Source organism: Acanthochromis polyacanthus, chromosome 5 (assembly GCF_021347895.1).
Source record: "Acanthochromis polyacanthus isolate Apoly-LR-REF ecotype Palm Island chromosome 5, KAUST_Apoly_ChrSc, whole genome shotgun sequence".
In the NCBI taxonomy this organism is placed as follows: domain Eukaryota; kingdom Metazoa; phylum Chordata; class Actinopteri; family Pomacentridae; genus Acanthochromis; species Acanthochromis polyacanthus.
Genome location: NC_067117.1, coordinates 9,602,965 through 9,625,187, shown reverse-complemented (window position 1 = coordinate 9,625,187; position 22,223 = coordinate 9,602,965). Strand labels below are relative to the sequence as shown.

The 22,223-nt window shown below is 40.2% G+C and overlaps 1 protein-coding gene across 2 annotated transcripts in view; it reads left to right on the top strand.

The window, feature by feature from the left end:
- Nucleotides 1–22,223, top strand: part of vgll4b (vestigial-like family member 4b) — a 43,295-nt gene extending 21,072 nt beyond the window's left edge. For both annotated transcript variants that reach the window (XM_022207556.2, XM_022207555.2), the window contains 4 exons: nt 4,857–5,088; nt 15,445–15,706; nt 16,098–16,215; nt 16,935–22,223. In XM_022207556.2, the coding sequence (XP_022063248.1) occupies nt 4,857–5,088; nt 15,445–15,706; nt 16,098–16,215; nt 16,935–17,191 (869 nt within the window). In that variant the 3' untranslated portion in view covers nt 17,192–22,223. The remainder of the gene's footprint in view (nt 1–4,856; nt 5,089–15,444; nt 15,707–16,097; nt 16,216–16,934) is intronic.

The following is a 22,223-nucleotide window of genomic DNA, read 5'->3' as shown; positions in this document are numbered from 1 at the left end:
TCTTCTTGAGGTTTTTGTCCCTCTTTGCTGTAAATTAGCCTATTTTTTTCTACTGTTACTGTACCACAGTCAGCAGCTCCCAACTTCATGTAGCATGTTATCAACTTGTAATAGTACTCCTATTAAAGCTGAGACTGAAAACCACTTTGAAGACTTGAAAAGAGGCACATGATTAAAACTGAAATTAGTTTCTGTGTTAAGGTTGTCTTTTACTCAAACTACCGGCAGCACAAAGAAAACATGTTTTTTGTGCGTGCTTTGGCATGTGATTAGGCCTCTGTCCACACAGTTGTATTTTTGTCTGTTTCTAATGCTTTGCTGGAAAAAGTTTGGGATTGCAAAAATTCTCTTTTGCCAAACTGCAGGCAATTGTGAAATTTTTGGGACAGGTTTTTCACTGTTCTGTGCAGTAAAGGTGTAGCAGATAAGTCTGCCACTGGCCTGGGACTGATGCCAGGCAGAATGGGGGTTGTCTTGTGTGACCACGGAGCTTCATCTTTCTCAGGTTTCATCTTGTCTATGTCTGTGAAGAAAATTACAGGAGTGAGGAGGGGAGGGAACAGCCTGTTAGTGGTATTTTTATAGTTGTATATCCACTGGCCATCCCTTTTACATGATGAATTTGGTTAAAAAAAATAAAATAAAATGCCTTTTTTTTCTGTCTCTGGAAACATCTCTCTGCAGGGTTGGTCAATCTATTTGTTTTTGCTGTGTTTTTTTTTTGTGTCTGTTGTTTTAGCTGACTGGGCTTAAATCTGACTCCATCATGTGCCTCATGATAAGAAGGCAAAGATAAAAGAACAGAAAAAAATAGCCTAACAGTAAAAAGAGTCAAAGAAAAGCCCCTCATGTTCAAACACGTTGAGACAAGAAAAGGGCTGGAAGAGCTTTGTGAAATTGTGGGTGTCCTGACTTGTTATTATATGCATGAGCACACCTCCTCGAATACACTTCCCGACAAACACACACACACACAAGCTCATGCTGGTATGCTTTTCTGAGAGATTTTGCACTGTTCAGACACTACTGTCATCATTGACATTTAATAGTAAGTGCATGTAAAATGGTAGGTCTGTTCATACGTAACTTATTGGGAAATGTCATGACATAATTGAACAAACATGCAGTTGGATGCTTTTGAATAATTATATCAATGTAATAATGGATTGAAGTGTTTGGATAGTGTGCATTATCCCAACTTCCCCAGTATCTGAGGTTTAATGATTTGCTTAGTAGATATTTTGAAGGGCACGAGGTAGCGGACAAGCATTTCATTGTTCCTGTTTAAAAAAAAAAAAAAAAAAAAAAAGCAAGTGGAAAAAACAATTTCTTTGATTTGACTTTGGTGTTTATGGACTTTAGTAAATTGAAAGATTGACATTATTCCAAATATTTTAATAAGGTTATGGAAAGGCAGATTCTGACCTTCACTTAATTTATTAGTCTGGTTCAAGTCCTTGTGAATGGAAGAGTTTTGAATTCCATGCAAAGTGATAAATTGAACTAAACTAAATGTATAATGACAGTTTTCAGTTCCTTACCAGCACTCATAAAATCATATATTGCAGTTGGCCTTGAAGTGATGGCAATTGGTGCTTAGAGTGCCAGGTGCCATAGCAACACAGGGTGATTGGAGTCAAACCATATTGTCATGCAAGGCTTTGAATCAGTTCCTATCAGGTCATTGAGGACATGTATATCATGACATGTGACATTATCAACAGATAATACTAAATTTCCTTGCAGCATTGTAAATGACTGCTAACTTTGGGCTGCAATTTGCAGTACTATTAAAGCCTAGTTGCTCCCATTTAATTTCACATCATTTTGTTTCCCAAAAATATTATTCTGTGCCATTGGTTGTGCCATTTAGGAGATGATTGTTTTTTTGGTTAGCTGTGTGAGTGATTTGCTTTCAGACTTCGTGGCAGGATGTGCATTATTAGACTGCCCTTTTAATGTTTTCGGGCTCCGTCCCTCTCTTTCCTGTTGGTTCATCTGTCTCTCTCTCTCCTGCTCTCGGTTGTAAGCCAGGCAGTGAGGGGTGCATGGGAATGCTGACCTTCTCTTTTTGCTGCTGAGCAGGAGAGAATAAACAAGGCTGAAAACCTCCTCAAAGCCATGTACTTTTGTCAACCTCTTTCTCTTTTTCTCTGTCTGTCTTGATCTCCCTTCAGAGATCAAACTACTCTAACATCGAGTTTAAAAGTTCAGCTCATACAGACAAGAACTTCTGTGGAGGAACTTTTCTGGTGCGTGTCCTTTTGAAAATATAAAATCTCTATGGACTTAGATAATAAAGGCGACCCAGAAGGCCAAGTTCAGGTTACCAGGAAACTCAGCCAAAAATAACTACTTTGCTGTTTTGCAGAGAGAGAAGACATGCTAGGGCTCATCTTTTTTAAGTATCAGAAGGGGGTAAGAGTGAAATGGAAATGGAGAGAGAGAGAGAGTGAAGTTCACCTCGGTTTGTAATCCAATCTCATCCTGATTCCAAGCTGTTTGAAGTTCTATCAAGAGAAATAGGCTTTGATCTGTGGACCTAATGAACTGAGAGAGCAGAGAGGGGAAAAGACAGCAGAGTTTTACCTCTGTAATACTGCACTCTTTCCACTGATTGTCTGCTGGTTTATTGGAAAACAAACTTATATTAATACAGTCGCTTTTTGCCTATAAACTTCTGTAGTCATTATTTTCTTAGATGTAGCATATAGGCTGCAACAAATTTCCTCATATAGCAGAGCATGCTGTCTTGTCAATGATCATGTCAGTACTTGCTTTGTTCTTATGTCTTTTGATTTGGGAGTAAATTGGAGAAAATTGCACAAATTGGCACTTTTTTAAAGCTTTGTTCTTCTGTCATTCTATCCATTTCTGGATTTTTATTTTGCCTGATGCTTTGCAAAAGTCCTGATAAGTAACATTTATATGACTTTAAAAAAATAAACACACCTTTAACATTTTTACTATTAAAAGTCTGTCATGGGGAAAGTGCCATGGCATGCTTAACACATGTTAGTTTCAGAAATAAAGCTGCACATTCAGTTGGCGGTTTATATGGTATTACTAATTAAGAAATAATAAAGTCTCACTGAATGTTTACTTTTCCTTGACACTGTGGTGCAAGTTGCTTTCTGCCAAATTAGTGTGGTTGAATGATGTATGACTGTTACATTTTAACCTTCTGAATTTAGAATTTTGCCCAGGGCCACATTTTCTTCTTCTTCTTTTTTTTTTAGATCACCGCATTTAACTGACAACTGAGTATAGTGTTGCTCAGGTTCAGTATTGAGTAGGGGTTAGGTCAACAGTGTTTGACTCCACACGGTCAAATGTCTTACTTGTTTGCAGGGGAAACACTCACAGATTCACCCTTTGCAGAGCGCTCCACTCACTGATAAGCTATTATGTGTCCTGGATCCTGATTGGACAGTGTAGTGTCACAGTCTCTCTTCTTTTATTGCCATCCCTCTGCCCTGCCAAAAACAATGATGTCACCCTTGTTACCATGGTACACGGTAGGGCGAGCAGGAACATGCCAGAGAGAGAGAGAGAGAGAGAGAGGGAGGAGGAGCTGCTGTTGTATTTCAGAAGCCCTACTAAAACTAAATATGCATAGAGGAATAGATATTTTGTTACACTACAAAGTCTTTTCACTGTGTGTGCGTGTGAGGTGCTACTTTTTGCATGACTTGAATGACATGCTTTTCAGATGAGTTTATACTAGTTTGCACTCAGATTTTTTTGACCTCATGCTACCAATAGTTGCACAGAATAAGAATAAACATTTCTAACATTTGTTTAAATGATATAATCTTTCATGCACTGCTGCTCAGCACTTGTGTTGGGTTCTGTTTGGTTCAACAACACAAATGCAGGCAAAATATAATTCTCCAAACTATAATCAATGCTTATTTTTAATATTGTTTGTAGCAGAGAATGATTTGAAATGAAGCAGCATCAATCAGTTAGTTCAGGGGTTTAGTGCCTAGTGTTGGTAACTAATTAGTTTTTTTTTTTTTTTTTAAATATTTGAGTAGTTATGGAGAAAGCTGCAAGTTAGAATGAGAGTTTTAGTCTAGGCTCCATGTTTTGTTTGGGAGAAGTCAGACAGATGCATGGGGCTAAAGCAGTGGAAAGTCCCCGTACTGAGACAGAGCCAACGGTAGTTTTCCTGATTCTCTCTTGCTTTCACTCCCACTCACTGACAACTCTGTAGGCCCTCTGTATATCAGGACAAGGCAGCAGAGAGAGAAATAGTTCACACCACACACACGTTTGCGGAATCCATCCCCAACTATTTCTTCCAAAACATTCCTAACCAGATACTCCCCTTCTTATGCCAGAGGTTTGTGCCTCTCTCAGCAAACTGTATAAGTCAACAAAATCCAAAGTTTGAGCTGAAACACAACCTGTACAGTAAAACACTGGCATAAAGTAGTTTTTGTGGTCAGCTTGTTTAAAGTGGCAATACAGTTCCCTTCTTAAAAGTGCTATAATTTTGACTAATCATCATAATTTATGTTTATTTTAAGGTAAGGCTAGAAGTGTATGCATGTGAGTGGACAGCAGCTGCACAACTGGTAGTTCATTCCCAGTGATTTCAGAAACTTCCAGAAGGATAGTCATTTAGCGACTTAGTTTGTATATTCCAGTTGTTTGATAACAGTTTCTTTTTTGTTGTGCTGGTGCTTAATGTAATCTTCTTTTACTCTGTCAGTTTCTGTAAAGGTGGAGTTCACCTGATTTCTGACTTGGATTGACTTCTTAATTCTCATGCTCTGCACTAGAGGTTCAACCTTGTTAATATCTCTGTCTCTTTGTTTTTTGTCTCCCTTCTTGTCTTTCCTCTTCAGGTGAAGCAGCTTTGAGAGGGGACCCCAGACTCCAGTCCCTGTCCCTATCCTCCTCCTCCTCCTCTTCCTCTTCATCGTCATCCTCCTCATCTTCCTCCTCCATTTCCAGCCACAGGACAGGTCCTCCTCCCATCAGCCCTACCAAGAGGAAGCTAAGTGGGGATCAGGGGGACAGCGACATGGACGAAAACGAGCATGTGGCAAAGATGAGTCGCCTGTTTGCTGCACAGCTGTGAGTAAAAGTAGAGTGACACGCTCATTTGGAGTTGTAGGAGTGACAAGCTTTTTCCACACGTCCTTATTAAAGACCATTATGGTTTACGTTGACATTGAATCAATTTTCAGACAACACATGCCTAATTTCCTCAGATGATCATAGAAAAGTATGAACTTCCAGTTTTCTTTCCTGTTCATCTGTCTTTCTCAGTCTGTTGGGCTTTCTTTCTCACATGAACATATATCAAATACATATTAATAAAACTCAGAATGTTTAAAAGAAGCAATTTTTTACATGTATTTCTGTTGGCCATGTGTGCAGCTGTGCACAGGCAGGCCTTCTCAGAAGTCCCAGTTTGGAGTTTTGCGGTTATACAGAGTGTGTAACTCCAGATCTTTGGAAGCTGAGAAACAGCGACTGTGCAACAGAGAGATTACTGACGTCGTTCCCACATTCCCACTTCCAGAGATTCCAGAGATTCTGGAGTGCTGGTTGGTGGTGAAAGACTGCTGAGGCTGGGGGCAGTGGAGTCAGACTCAGTCATGACTGAGTCAGTCATGGGACTAAAGCCATTGCTATTTATTGCAGACAGGGTCAGTGAGGTGTTAGGTAGGACTGTGCAGTTCTATGTACATGGCAATCCTTGCCAGTATGTTCAGATAGAGACATTACAAGTAATGTGAAATACTTTTATCCCACTTGATGCTTTGAGGTGACACAGTGTAACACTGTAGATGATACACTGGAGATATTGGAAGCTTGAAGAGTGGCCTAACTATGAGCAGTATTTATTTATTTATTTTGCAAAGCATGTACAAACACAAATCAATGTACACAGTCATGTATAGACACGAGCAGGGATACTCCACAAGCTTCTGCTGAGTGTTGAACACTTAACAGGGACTGACAAATCTGCAGCGGTAGTCTCCATTTTTTCATGTAAATTGCAGTGGATTGCAATGGTCAACCAGAACTGAAAGGTCTACATGTCCATGGGGGATTCTCAAATCCTTCCTATAGAATAATCCACTGCCCTGCCAATTATCAGCATGTTTCAGTTTACTTTGGTACTCTACATTGTGTCTAAACAGACTTCTCTGCAGTCACACTACTACCATCTTCACTGTTATGTGTTTAGTGATCTTCAGGGTAGTGACTGAGCAGCATACTGAAAATGTGAGAGGTTTTTCCAGAATGGGTCAAATGCTTTTACTCAGTTAGTCTCCACAAAATAAAAGTAATTTCAAATGCTGTATAATGTTCATGCGCCTCTGTGGCGCATGGCAGGGATGTCCTGGGTTACAGGTAGGCGTCTTTTGAATCAAGTTGTTCTGGGGCACCGGGGGAAGGGTCTTTGTTCCTTCATCTTGTGACCATCTGGGCTCACATAACAAAGGATTAGTTTGTGTGCCTTGACATTTATGTGGAGTCATCTTGTTTTTTGTTATGGATGTGTCAGTAGTGGGAGAATTAACATTATACTCTGCGGTGAAACCAGGCAGTAAATCCATCTTCCACTTGGAATATTATTCTGTTGTCTCAGTTGTTTTTCGCTGTCTGAGCCATTATATATGCACCATGCGGTTAACTTCTGCATGCACCGATAAGCAAATGCTCCCACTTGTGTATCACAAGTTGAATTTTATTTTGTAAGTTGTGTCTGCCAGAGTACAATAGGACTTATTGTCATATCAGCTTTCAGTTGATGTCGCAACTCCTTGCCACAGCTCCTACGCACAACCATTTAGTTTAGAGTTACATTCTAAAACTGATACAAAAGTCTGTGATGTTTAAGGCTTTTCAGCCTACTCATTGAACCGTGATTATTTCCTAGACATAAGCCATAATCCCTTTATTTAATCTTCATTAGAATTATGACCTTGAAGTCATTTGACTCTTGATGTTGTAGGTTAAACTTTACCCAACATAAGTCAATTGCTAGTTGACTGGCTACAACTTAAAGACAAATGCAGAGCTTACTAATTCACAAAAATATATTTTTTATCCTGGAAACCTAGTTATCTTACAGGCTGTCTAAAGTGTCTTTTTTTAGTAATTTAATTTGAGACTTCTCTGGGGGCATTCTCTTCCTGGCGAAGGTAACTGCTGAGCAACTTGTAGAAACCTGTAGTCAGTCAGCCTCTGAAGAGTTTACTCCTAGTTTTAGCTGTTCTGCCTGTTCAAACAACAGTGTTTACACTAAAATGGAGAATGATGGGTTGTTGTTACAGAAGAGGTTAAACTAAAAATAGCATGTAAGAACACCCTCCACTGAAAACAATGTAGAACACTTCAGTCATTAAATCTTTCTGTTTCTTTTAGCTCATTTGTCAATTTTAGGGACAACGATAAGGCTTGATTTTAAAGAGTTGGACTTGGTTCTTGGGAAACAGCTTGACAGAAAACCAGAAAATGGACCCATGCCACCCCCACTACATAAACACGCAGTTCAGATGTCCAGAGATGGTTATCAATCCATTCTAGCCGTGGCTTTTACTGGCTGCTTCTATCTGTGTAGCTTTGTCTGCACTGATTGCTCTGCTGAATGTGACTGTTCCTGCATGTGTAGAAGCCTTTGTGCTCATTCTCCCCTTTTCTAATTTTTTTTTCTTTTTTGCTCAAACTGCATTTTCCCTGTGTGTGTGTGTGTGTGTGTGCTGACTATATCAGTTGCCAAATATTGTTTGTTTTTGTCAAGCTGCTTGTATTTTGAGTTCTTTTGTCTTTAAGTTCAGTCATATTTTCTCTGAGTTTAGACACAGAAAGACACCTGACACCCCAGATTCTGGGCAGGGCTACGAAAGAGGACGCTCAGGTTTCCTCTGTTGTCCAATCACAACAAGCTACGTTTAGAGGGAGGGACAGGCTGGTGTCGGAGAAAGAAAGTTCTCTAAACCAACTCAACCTTTTCTGTGTCAGGATTTTGCTATTGTTAATAGCCTGTGTATTTAAGAATGCAGCTGTGTGCATATTTTCTCATTTAGTGTAAGGATGTCTTTTTCATTTTTTGCTCTGAAGTCAATTAAGATTCGTCTCTAATGCAGCACAGCAGAGTTTCTGGCATGGGGAATTCTGTTTAATACAACTCTGATTAAAACTGTTGGCAGGCTCATATGTGGATGTAGTCTGTATGCTTGAGCTGTGCCTGCATCTGTTTGTGCAGGTATGCACATGTGTCGTTCATACATACATGTGTGCTCTCCCATCTGTGATGGTCTGTGTGTGTGCCTTATGTGTCTGTGTGGGGTGAGGTCAGGCAGCAGGGGCTACTTTCTCATTTTCTCTGAGGAGTAGGAGGAGTCTTGAACAAAGAAGCCTTATCCCGTCCACTGGAGCCTGCGGGCTGGAAGCTTGCTGCTGCTTGCTCGCCTGCCTGCCACTCTACAGTTGCAGACCCGCCAGGATAAGAGTCCTCTTGCTCAGCTGTTTCATTCCTCCTTAAAAATAAGAGCCACAGACATAACAAGGAGAATTCAACTGCAGAAAAGCATATGTTGCATTTGACTCAATAGGTACTAGTTTTGTTAGTCTCCTTACATGTAAACCTGACAAATATCAACTCATATTAGGCGTTTCCCAAAATACTATTAATACTTTTGTTTTGTATATCGCCAGTAAAACATGATTATGAAGTCAGACTGTGATGAGATGAAGCTTACAAGTTCATTTGATGTAAGATTTACAGCAAATGATCAAACATCAAATGTTCCTTTCTTGTGTCTTTCTGATTCTTAGTCATGCTTTTTAGCCTGACAAAATTGTAACTTCTCATTATGACACATTATTTGAACCTCTGAAAACAATCAGACATTCGGACAATGAGGTCTGAGATCAGGATGCATTTAATCTGCAATAGCATTTATGCAGCGGGACTAAAAGAAAAAATAAAATGAGCAAAGTCGCTACACTAAGTACTGTAGCATGCAGAAACTGCAGCTGCTTTCTACTGGGAACTTCATCAGTAAGTTGTTCTCATGGAAGTTTCTCTAGAGGCCAAATGGGGAGAAAATAAGAGAGGAAGAGTCAGTGTGTGTGTGAATGTGGCCAAGGCTGGTGAAGTCATTGTTACCCTCTTGTTTTACATGAGACTATTTATGTAGTGAGCATGTGAGGAAAGGAGGGAGACATGTGGGTGCTTTTTTTCGATGTGTGTGTCTGTGTTTTTTAACATGTTGTTTTCTTTGCGTTCTTGTTGTGGTTGCTCCCATATCCGATCTGCCCCAGCTTTGATAACAAAGGATTTTCTTCAGTTCTCTTTCTCTACTGTCAGTTCACTGGCAAAAATGTGCCTGGTTTCTATCAGTATTTCTGCATGATTGAAAATCTAAAAGATTTAACACAACCGTGTCCAGAGTTGTGTTAAAGTTTCTTATTAGCTTTTGGTTTTATGCATAATATGTCATTTGATATGATATAGTTCATAGTGTTTATTTGTTGTTGTTTTGAATAACAGTCATAGTCATTTGCAAGAGACATCTGATGAGTTTTGATTTTTCTTCAAGGATGCAAATATTTCTGCTACTTTCTGCTTACAGAAGCTACTATACTGTGCTGAGAAACTTGCATGCTTCTTATAAATGGTCCAAATAAGCCCTGTGGCTCATTTTATGTGAGTATGTATGTGTATAAATTTATATACATACTATATATCTACTTTGTGGTTTTCTGTAGACCTTGCAGAGCTCGGTTCTGGTTGTAACCTGTGGTTGAGCCTTCATCCTCCTTCTCTGCTATTTTTTTTCTTTTTTGTCATCTTCTCTCTACGCCCTGATTCTTCCCAGATGTTTCCTGTGTGTATCTCTCTCTCTCTCTCTCTCTCTCTCTCTCTCTCTCTCTCTCTCTCTCTCTCTCTCTCTCTCTCTCTCTCTCTCTCTCTCTCTCTCTCTCTCTCTCTCTCTCTCTCTCTCTCTCTCTCTCTCTCTCTCTCTCCTTTCTCTCCTTTCTCTTTTAAAATGTATTTCTTAAAGGAGTAGGATATGAGCCCCAGCCCAACCAACGATTTGTAATGGAGGTCTGTCTCAAGGCTCTGGAGCACAATTGTGAGAAAAAGGCTCGACCTTTTATAGCTCTTTCGCATTTGCCTCAGAGCAAAATATAGCAAACTTACTTAACTTGCAGTCTCCTACAGAACAAACTCTGGCACTCTTTGAAAACTAACCCATATTTTAAAAATTCTTGGTTCACACATTTATATTTGTTTTATTTATTTTTCCATTGTATCAATTAGGGAAGTTGGCTCATACAAAGTTGCTTGTTAAACCCCTTCTCAGATTTTGTAAGAATGCAGGCCTACAACTGTTTTGTTCTCCCTTTAAAGTCATTCAAACTCATGATCACTGTAATGATCTTTAACTTGAGGTTAACTTGAAGACATGGTATCATGTGAATGGTTGCTTAAAAGGCTATACTTAATGACAGATCTGAGTAGTATAATATTGTTCAAGATATATGACTATATCATTTATGCATTGAGGGTTGGACTCTCTGGGTTTTAAATTAAGGGATCCTTCAGTCACTGCCTACCACAATGTGTACCACTAATGCCAGGCTGTACATAACCCAAACTCTAGTAAATAGATTCAAATCGATATCTGCCCTCTATTTCAGTGTGTCGAGCACTCACACGGTTCCCATTACCAGAGCAAAAAAAAAAAAAAAAAGAGATACAGTGCCACCCATCTTCTCTTACTACCAGAAATCACACACAACAGAGGAGCTCCACAATGTGTCTAAAATGTAAATAATCTCAGACAGTTTTTCTTAGTTGTAGTCATTTTAAGATGCAGTTGTTTGAATTTTCTTTCTCATTTTGACAGAAATCAGGCCAAAACTTGAGTGATTAAAAGAACTGCACTGAAAAGACCGCATCATGATCAGATACTTACTCAAATAAAATATATATTTGACTTCTCAGTTTTAATCATCTGTAGTTGAATATTGCACATTGCAGTACGCTTGCAAATTCTAACATTGAATTTATCTTAGACGCACACAATTATGGCTAAAATGATAATCAAAATTTTAAAATCACAGTTGAGATCACAATTGATTGTTAGGGACTAAATGATGCCCGTCCACTTTGCACTTTCACTTTGCTTAAAAATAAAACTTAAAATAGGGTTCTTATTCACTTGAATTAATTCTATTTTATTAGGGGCAAAATAGAGATTACACTCAGAATGCATCACTTGGTGAACATCTACTTATCAATAATAGTTTACTGAAGAATTTACCAATGCTGCCCAAACGCTTTGCCTACTGCAGTACTACAGTACACAACAACAGGTGTGTGATGGAAAATTGCTTTATTCGGAAGGCAAAAGAAATAGGTTTTGTAGTTTGGCTAATTTATGGAAGAAACATTATTTATTGGACAGTCATTTCAGCAGGCAGTTGCTGACTATGAAAGATAATCCTATAGTCAAAATGCTGCTAATAAGAACTCACTTTGAATGTATGTAATTGACTGTGTTCTCACATCTATGTATATGTTATTGAGTCTGAGCTTCTCTTTCTCTCTCTGCCCCACATCAGTGCAAGCCTGTGCACTGTCATCTGATGAAATAAGTTTAAACCTATCTCTTTCCCACAATCTTAAGTCCTTTTGACTTTTTTTTTAATGCCGTTAGTCTACCCATGACCACTGTAGGGAGCGAGTTACTGAGTTCTTTAATTTTCAAAGGCCATCTCCCCCTCTCTCCCACTTTTAGCTCTCATCCTCTCCTCTGTTCCCAGACCTGGCAGCCCTTCTCTCTCAGCTCTAGCCCTTGTTACCACCCCCATGCCCATGTTTCATGTGTAGCCCTCGCTGTTCGCCCTTTCCATCCTCTCCCTCTCTCCCCAGCTGCGACCTTAACTATAATTGAGAGGTGAGTAAGAGAGACAAAGACACAGGGTGGGTTTTGAATGCCTGATCCCTGGCATGAAATGTGGTCCGGGGTTTGGTGGGCAATCAGGCGAGGAGAAGGCGGGGGTGGCGGTGGATTCGACAGCTACACCATTCATTGGTCGGATTTGTTGATCCCATTCACTGGCTCCTGCGACGGCCCCTCTTGTATGAGGATGTGGGCATGCCTGCTCTTTGGCAATGATTAAAGTTTGGAACAACTTCTACAACCTAACTCAAGACCCAGCTGCTGGGAAGGGATGAAAGAGCTTTGTTATCTGCTTGCCTCTTAGCTAATCAAGGGATTGTTTATATTTGAAGATAATGTAAAAGTTACACTGGAGCACTTTTGTTTGTAGCATTTGATTAAACGATGTTTTCTGTGTTTGAAATAATTTAGACAATTCATTCACTTGAGCGAGCTTTTGTCATTAATTATTATAACCCAATGTGAAGGTGATTAAGCCCACAGTGCATTTAGTATTTTGACTATTTGATAAAGAATTAGACAGAAAATTGGTGCTACTATGGGAAAACATAAAAGCTTGCTGGTGAGCTCTCGGCCAGGGTTTATGCTCGTGCTGCCAAGTCTCTCTGTGTTTCACCCTCAGGAAGTTTGCTGCTGTTTGTAAGAGAAAGAGGGGAAAAAAGAAAGACAAAGAAAGAAAAAGGAGAGGGGGTCTCTGTTAATGTAAGCTCTCGGCACAAACGAAGGAAACTACCGACCTCACTCTTTCTTAAAGTAGAACTCCGGACCATTCACACACAGCTCCCCCTCCCTACTTCTCTGCAGCTCTTCCTCTCTCCCTTTCTGTATTCTGTGGAGACTGTTTATTTGTGTAGGACGGTGCTGTGGACTCCAGATGCTTGACCCGGCAGTCAGGTTGCCTGGTCACATGGATCTACAACTGTTTGCCTGAACTTGTTGTTTTGCATCCAAACAAACCTTAAAGGACTCCTGCAGCGTTTTCACTCCAAAGTCTGTTGCATATTCTCATTCACACTTTTTCACTTGGGTAAAGAAATGGCTCCACATGGTATCTAGTGAAGAATTAAAAAGTTATATTGTATCAGCTAGTGTGTGAGTACAGTTCATGTGAAGGAAAATGTAATTGTGCTTTTCCAATTGAATCTTCATTGTCTATATATTGTAAATGTCAGTGAAAAAATGAGACCATCAGTGTGTTTGTCTTGATTTGCGAATTGATAAATGTACTGATGTGATTACTGTGGTTGCAAGACAAGAAGAGATAGAGGCAAGTACAATATGTCTTGCTCCCTGCAACTGGGCCTCATTTTGCAAGGGAGTTGAGCTGCATGAATACACATGAAAACACACAGAAACAAAGAACCCACACCACATTTGATGCACTGACTGAAATAATTGCTACCTGTTAGAAGCAAGTGCGTAGTGTCAGGCACAAACACTTAAGTGCATATCAAACATATCAAAGTCACCATCATCAGAGCTGGAAGCTGGAAAAAAAAGGCCACATCTGTTCTGTGTTAAACTGTTGTTACTTTGATCCCTTCTCCTTATCTCTGCCTTTTTAAAGGGTGTTAGTAAGTATGTGTGGGTAAGTGAGTGGATGGATGGGGGTAGGCACATCATGGTTCGCTGTGAACAGTGTTTTTAATAGTCTGCCTGGGAGAAAAAGCTGTTTTGTAACCTTGTGCTTCCTAGTGCTGCCGATCATCCTGTAATTTTTTCCAGACTGGATTGGGGAGAAAAGAGACAGTAGGCTGGGTGGGAGGGATGTCTGGTAATGCTGGAGGCTCCATGAACACAGCAAAGATACAAGAGGGGCACGAGGAATCTTTTTTGTTTTTTTAGCTGTCCTCGCTACCGTGTTTAGTTGGTTGCATTCCTCCCTTCCGCTTTTACCAACTATACAGTAAAATGGTGCCTCTGTACAATGTGATTAAGGCAAGAGTAGGGGATGGTTACTCTCTTTAATCTGCTGAGGAGGTGGAGCTGCCTTTGGGCCGTTTTGATGATTGCTGTGGTGTTGCTGCTAGACATCACATTTTCTGTCAGAAATGCCTCCCGGAACTTGATGCCCTTTGCCCTCTTCATGACATAACCATCACTGGCCAATGAAGCATGATGGTGTGTGCTGGCCTTCCTGAACTTGACAGTCATCTCTTTGGTTTTGAGAGTGTTTGAGAGAAGGATTATGAATTTTGCATTAGGCTACTAATTGCTCCACCCCCATTCTGTACATTCATCACTATTGATGTTGAGAGCTTACACTGTGGTGTCACCGGCAAACTCTATGATGTAGCTGTTACTAAATCTGACAGAGCAGTAATGAGTTAGCAAAGTGATCAATGCATGACTTTGTACATCACCTTGATGCATTCCTTTGCTCATGAAGGTGCCTTTTGATGTGTTGCTGCCAGTTCTTCACTATCTGCCATCTCTGTGTCAAGAAATCCAAGATGAAGTTGCAAATGCCAGTTTCCACAGCTAACAGCCTCGGCTTTTCCACCGGCATAGGTGTTTAGGTTCACAGAGTGAGGTGCAATGTGGAGCATATCCCATCCTCTGTTGTAAACTATTTTCTGTATGCAAATGGTAATGCATATAGGTTGGAAGTGTGGTGGGTCATGATGATGTGATTCATAGCAAGCCACCCAAAACATTTCATTGCAATTATAGTGAGAGCAACAGCAGTCATTAATGCACTGGTGTGACATTGGTGCTCTTGGTGTAGATGGGTAGCATACCTTAACAAAATGCTAATAATATCTGCAAAGACATTGTCTGACAGCAGTAAGTACAACTGGTTTGATGGTCTGGACTGGAGAGATAAAGTTGATTCGCTGTACTGAGGAAACTACTTTAGAGTTTTGACCTTCATGCCCATTTGTCCCCTTTGTGAAGTGAGAAGTTTGGAGTTTATCCATATTAGATAAAGTTGGGAGTGTTCCTTCCTCCTTCCTAGCACAAAGAGTATTTGTGAGTATTTGTGGCAAATGGTCCATTGGGTCATTTGGTGGACCCTATTTACAGTTGCGCCTTTATTTATCTTTCCTTTCCCCCCTCACCTTATTCTCTCTCTATCTGAGCCACTTCTTACCTCTGTGTACTAATTTGTCTCTCCACTGCTCATCTTTTTTTCTGCTCATTTTTATTTCGACACTCCACTGGCCCCAGCTTTTCCTTACTTTATTTTTTTTTTTTCAAGCTCATCCCTTGTACCTGTTGTTGGGTTTTTAATAATCTTGGATCAGGTGCCATGTTTGTAAAATACAAAGATTTTAAACCTCCAGATTTCTTTCAAAATCTCAGCTTTTTTAGTAATGAAAAAGAAATGTGTTTTTACCATGCAAATCTTGAATGATACATTTATAAAAAATAGTTTTAAATTTGGCCTTGTTACTGTGTTCAGAGTCGGTGTAGAGCTAACAGACACATAAAATACAGACGCCACAAGATGTGCAGGGTAACTAACATGGCTTTGTTTCTGGTTATTCCTCAGAAAACCTAATGGAGACTATCGTAGCTCTGCCATCTCCAAGGACAGGAGCCGGAGCCCCATTGAGCGTGTGGTGGTGCCCAGTGCTATGGGCAACCACCTGTACAGTCACACCCATCACCATCACCACCACCACCTGGCCAGCTTAGCTGGCATGGACCAGCCACTGGCACTTACCAAAAACAGCATGGTGGAGTCGGCACGCAGTACCACAGCAACTATGGCCACAGTGCCGCACACAGTCAGTGCAGTGGAACGGCAGCAGGTAACGTGCACATCCTGTTTCTTTGACTTTAATATTGACCACATTTTTCTTAAATTATTGAGTAAAACCTCCACTCTGGTAGGCCCCCCCACATGATGCGACTAATTTGGTTTTTATTAGCCTAGCTTCTTGGTTGGTGAAGAGTAAAAAATTCCTGTTTGGCTTGTTAGGAAAATTTGTTAAAAAAACGTAGTAGTCTCTGAATCATTCTCTTTCTCTCAGACTTGAAACCACCCTTTGGTCTCTGGTCTTTCCGTATATAATGCCTGCTCTGTTCTGTTCTGTTTTTTTTTTTTGTATTTACACTTCTCAAGATGTCTTGTTAAATTGTGAAGTAATCACAAGACTGGAAAATGACATTTAATGTAGAATTTCTGTTGTTTCGTTTCAGAATCGTCCTTCAGTGATCACATGTGCCCCAGCCAACAACCGCAACTGCAACTTGTCTCACTGTCCAGTGTCCCACAATGGCTGCTCCAACCTCACTAACAACTACAGGAGAATCAATAGTGAGTGCACTATATCCAACACATTACATCCTAGTTGTTTTTTAAGGAGCAGTGGAGGATGAATGCCCAGTAATTAATTACTACTGGTTACTACTAAGTGACCTGTAGTGGATGCATACGTACCTAAAAATTGCTAAAGTTTTGGAAACAAGGTAATTTCCCATTTTGTGCAATATTTGGGAAAACTCTCTGCAGTTGAGTCCCTCCAGAGAAAACACAACGGCTCATTCTCTCCACATTTAGAGGAACTTGCTAAAAAATCAACCCAGTTTTCTGCCAGTGAGTCTCGTATTTTCGTCTTTATAGCACATCAGTTGTTATGATGGAGCCGCTACACAGTTAATTTACAACCATGTCTGTTATCTCTGTACTTAAAAAGTTACTTAAAGCCTCAGTCAAACACATGTCTGTTTTGTTCCGCCTGTCTGTGAATGCCATGTTTTCTGTGGGTTGATAACTTTACTGTGGCTGTTTTTATGATCCCAGTGAAATCTCTGTGATCTCATTGAGGTTAACAATGAAATTTAAAACGGTGATTTAATATAAGAAAAAACTGCAATGAAAAGTGAAGTCGATGTTGGAGTTAGTATTTTTCCATTGACTTAAAATGCACATTTGACCAATAAATTGCCCACTAACCATTATACTAGGGAGCTTGTGGGATGATTCTTTTTTCATTAACAAAATGGTAACTGAAAACTCTTTCTTTCTTGCATTAGCCAACACAGCCTGTGATCCTGTGATTGAGGAACATTTCCGCCGCAGCCTTGGGAAGAACTACAAGGAGCCAGAGCCCACTGCCACCAACTCGGTGTCCATCACAGGCTCGGTGGACGACCACTTCGCCAAGGCGCTAGGCGAAACCTGGCTGCAGATCAAAAACAAGGGGAGTCCCTCGTCGTCCGGCAGCAGCCCAAACTCCTCTCCCGACAGTCACATGGTCAATCACAACCACTCCCCTTCTGTCGTCTCCTGAAGGAGGAGGGAATTGCGCCCCGTTTCCCCAACCCCTCCAATCATCCCGGCTCCAACATCCATGGCTCCGTCACTTTGGTCTGTCACCAGCTTCCCAGAGGGAATGCCTGCCTGCTGGTCTGCTAAAAACATCCAAAACCCTCAAGCCTGTTCTCTCACTGTGCGCTCACAGAGGATCAATCAAGCAATAACGACATGGTCATTTTCCCCTTCTGTCCTCTGGTATGTTAATGCCAGACAATAATCAGCGATGAGTGATGAGGGTTCGACTTGGGACTTGACTGGAGCGTCAGCTTGCTCCTTCCAGTCATTCATCATCCCTGCATGTCAAGCTTGGAGCTGAGAGTCTGTAGTTTTATGTACATAAAGAGAGAGAGGAAAGGCGGTGTTTTAATTATTAATTTTCTTTTCTTTGTTTTTTGTGTATTTCTTTCTTTAACAGTAGTTTTGTGTACTGCTTTTGCATTATGAGATGCCTGACATTTGAAAGAACAGATAAATGAGAAACACTTAGGAGAAAATGATCACAAACCACCTGACTGTGCTACCAAAGAAACCTCAGACACTGATGTTTATCAATGCCCACCTTGAAAACAAAACAACTAAAAGCCATCTTGTAATCATGTCCTTCTGTTTTATCCTCTTCCACTCTCACCCTCCTCCTGTCTCATGTATGTGTTCTGGTGGTTTTGTTACTGTATGTTTATCTTTAGGCGATCGACTTAGTCTGATTTGCACTACTGCCGTAGAGGGTAAAGGGTGGCATGTCAATTTTGTAATCTGGCACTGAACTTAGAAAGCTGATTTTGACACAGTTAAATATTATTATCTACTTAATCTCCTATTAACTCCAAAGGTTTCACCTACATCGTTATGCATTATTTACTGAAGGCATTTCGGAAAAATGGGAAACACCCACCAGTGGAGTTGGGCAGTAAACACATTCTGCAAAATCTGTGTTTGGTTACCTTAAATCCTGCTACAAAATTACTATTAATTGTCACATCACTGCAACTTCATTAGTGCAGCTGTTATCTAAAAACAAATGCTTCCATGATATGAGACCATGAGTGAAAAATCGAGAAGTTCTTGCTATAGCGCTGTTGCCCAAACAGCTATTTCCAGCAAGTGGATGCAGGACAGTTTGTTTGGTTGCTATTAACCAAACTGATCCATCCCCAAGAGCACTTCAATATAGAGCATCAACCCATGTAGAGAGCTCTCTGTGTGAAGAGCATGGGTATAAATAAACAAATCAATGGCAGGAGGGACTGGCCATTCTTCAACTTCCATCACAGAAACATTTATCTCAATGGATACTGATAGAAGCATTAATCATTCAAGTGCTATGTTGTTCTGCTTTCTCAAAACAAATTGTACAAGTGAGGTGAATTAAGGATAAGCTTATGTTTCACCTTTTATTCTAACTTGTTTATTTGGTCTAGGTAAAGCAGGAGAAACAAGATGGAAGATCAGTTCACTCATTGTACTCGGAAAACATGGCCACCTTCGTCATTCATTTGCAGAGGAAATAAAATAGATAACACGACAACTATCGGAAGTACTCAGATTGTACTGGGATTGCAAATGCATCGTACTGCCCTCCATAGCAGCTCATGTTTAAATTAGCATTGTTGATTGGAATCAAACCAACAAAACTACTGCTCGTAAAATCGCTGCCGTTGGGTTTACAAGCACAGTCAGGTTATCACACGCGCTAACTGTGGTGCTGGTGGACTTCACAGAGAGGAGAGTAGGGCTGAAAACACAGCCGAACAACCTGCAGTGTGTTGAGGGTTGGGCTTTGCTGAACAATGTGCTTTGATGTGTTTCACAGGCTTAACTGCTGACAGAGTTGAGGGGATAGATGACGCTGCATGTCACTTTGTGGTTGGGGGAAAAAAAAAAAAGAGAGAGAAGTCTGGTTTCTCGACCGGGGGAGAGAAGATTATTCAGATCTCTTCAAACATGCCTTTGTTTTTGTAACTCTTTGAACACGGGTGTTGTAATTATATTTGGCTTACACCCTGGTATCCTTCCCTCCCTCTCCTACACACTGTGGTTTGGTAGAGTTCTACAAGGTTTTAAGGGTAAATTAATGCTTTTACAGATGCATGTGTTTTTTTTTTGTTTTGTTTTGTTTTTAATAGCTGGTATCTATTAGTGTTTTTAGCATTTCAAACTTACCTACCATTAGCCTTTTCATTCAGACGTTAGTTGTTACTTCTATCGTTGTCAGTAACAGACATAGACACTATACACTCACTGCTGGGTCAGTTGTACTCCATATTATTATTGTTATTGTTATTATTACAATTTTGTATTTTTGTTTTCCATTAATATCAGTATGGTAACAAACATCTGTAGTGGGGCAGCCTCCGGACAGGCTCTGTTAAATGATGCGAGCTGCGTTTCTCAAATCCATCTCAGCACAGTAAGCGGTTAGCTCATTCCTGCAGCAGAGCGATCGTTCTAGTGGTTAGTTGGCTTTGGGATGCGCAGCTCATGAAGGGTTTCTTAAGATGTTGATCCATCGGTGGTACAGGATGCTACAGCCTTCAGCGTGACTGAGCTGAGACACCAAATCGACACAATAGTCAGCTGTTTGTTTTCTCGAAAACGTCCTAGCCTGAAGCTGATTAGCCTATTTGTCTACCCTCTTAAAATCAGCGCTCTCACACCAGCCTTTATCCACGGGCTGTAACACAGTCATCTATCCTGAAATTGTTCCATTCAAGAGCAAAAAAATCACATCACAGAAATAATTTGTTCATCTAGCAGAGAGATGCTAGCTACAAAGAAACACTTAGCTGAAAAATGAGTTGATCTGAATTTACGGTGTGATTTTGCAGCTTTTTCAGCCTTCACCAGCTGACTTTTTGTGTTCTGATTGGTGTCCAGGTCTTTTTTGTATTTCAATGCTATCTTTTCTGAAGAACATTGTTTTATTTCTGCCGTTACACTAGACTATTACAGTCTAAGAAAATTAATTTCACTCCTGCACCAAGGTGGCATACATTCCTCCTGTAGGGAACTTTTTACAGGCCTCATACACACTCAGTATCTCCATATCAGCAGACAGAGCTAACACCCAGCCAGGGCCGCTAGTCCCAGAGTGCCAAGAGTCCCTTGTGTTTTTATCAGAATTTTGCATTATGTGAATTGGCCATCTTTTACAATAATGTGAACAGAACTTTGACGTCATAACATTTTCAGGACATTTAGAACATCGACATTAGAGGACCGGAGCTGTAATTGTAATAACGAGCAGCACAAAAAAAGTTTATCAAAATCATTTCAAATCTGTGAGCTGAAGTGAGCATGTGAGTATAGGTTTATATTTTCTTTGGGTAATTATGAGGAAGTATGGTGAGGACATCCTTACAGAGTTCTACATGTGGAACGTGTTCCACAATGTCCACACATTCCATCCTCAGCTACCAAAACAGATGTGACAGAATCAGGATTGATTACGTTCAAGAATTTCAGATACCCCAGATTTTCTAAATCCATTGTATCAAATAAGAACACTATAATCTACATGAGCTTTCTGTGAGGAGTTCAGAAGTGAGTGGCTTGGAAGGAGAGTTTTAGAAGACAGGTTTGTTCGGGGGGGGGGTGTCTGAGCTTCAGGAGCTGAGCTTTTGTAAGCCTGTGAGCCAGGAGACTTACACCTGCAACTGAAAGTCTTTTCGGGCATCACAGCGACGCCTTCCTCTCCTCTCTGATTCACTTGGCCCTGGTTAAGATCAGATGTAGTTAGCGCCACGCTAGAAAACACGAGGGAAAAAGGCTTGGTGTCTAGAAGATTTAGTTTTTCTATTATTATGCTTTCTCATTATCATTTCACTACCACCCTGTAGGTAGGAGGCTCTCTTTATGCTTCGGCACACACTCCCTACACACTGTAGGAAAATCACTTAATAAGAAATACTTTTTTATAATAGGTAACTATAAGACCATCATTACGCTGTGCGTAACGAATGTACAGAGAAAAAATCGTAGGTATTTTTTGAGGAACAATTAATTTGTTAATGATATGTAGCTATTTAATTGTTGTTTTTCCCTGTCCTCCTATTGTAATCATTGCATTTTTCTTTTTGTGAAAAAAGTTGATCTTTTTTGTTTATAGAGTTTGTCTTGTTAGAGTAAAGGTTCAAGTGCAGGAACACAGGAAACGTATGAAACCACAAAAAGCCACAGGTGTGTCGGTGACAATCGCTACTTCCATCAGTCCCATTTGTTCTGTAATCACTTAGCTTGTGTTCGATCATGTAACTTGTGAGACATTTGGACAAAATTTTTACTGATGAGCAAGAAGAGATTGTTTTTTTTTTTTTTTTTAGAGGCCTATTGAGCAACATGCATGTTTTACATTGATGGAACATAATGATTTTCCACTAGCCCAGTGCATCTTGCTGGCCATTTCCAAATCATTTCCATTAAAAAAATATGTATAGAAATATAAATACATTAAAAAAAAACATTAGTCATGGGCTAGTAGGTAGGTCAGATGTCCACCACTGATTAGTGGAAACTGGGATTTTGAAAGTGCTGGTGACTGTTTTTGGCCTACAGATGGGAACTGAGCCACAAGTAAAACCATGAGTCTGTTTGAGTTTGTTGTTGGAAAACATTGACCCTTCACCGATGAATATTTTGTGCTTAAAAGTTCATCTGGTGTCAGTCAGTGAGGCTGAGATGAGCTTTGGGGACGTTGCACCCCTAATCTGTTGTCACAGTTCCCATTTGTGGCGGCCGTTTTCTCATCTGTAATCAAGTTAACGTGAAAATTGAGCAGATAAATCAAAGAGGAGTTGGTCTTTACTGACTGTACCACATTTCCCAGGTCCTTTTTTGAAGTGGAAGTAGCATGTACTTAGTGGTAGTAATACTCTGAACTGTAAGAAAATTTCTATCAAGAAAACAGTCAATTTGTGGCTCTGTGTCTCCTCCTACTAAAAAGGTTTTGGCAGGCCACCTTTTTTGTACGTAAAGTAGCCTTGATGAACAATAAAGAGCTTTTAAACCAC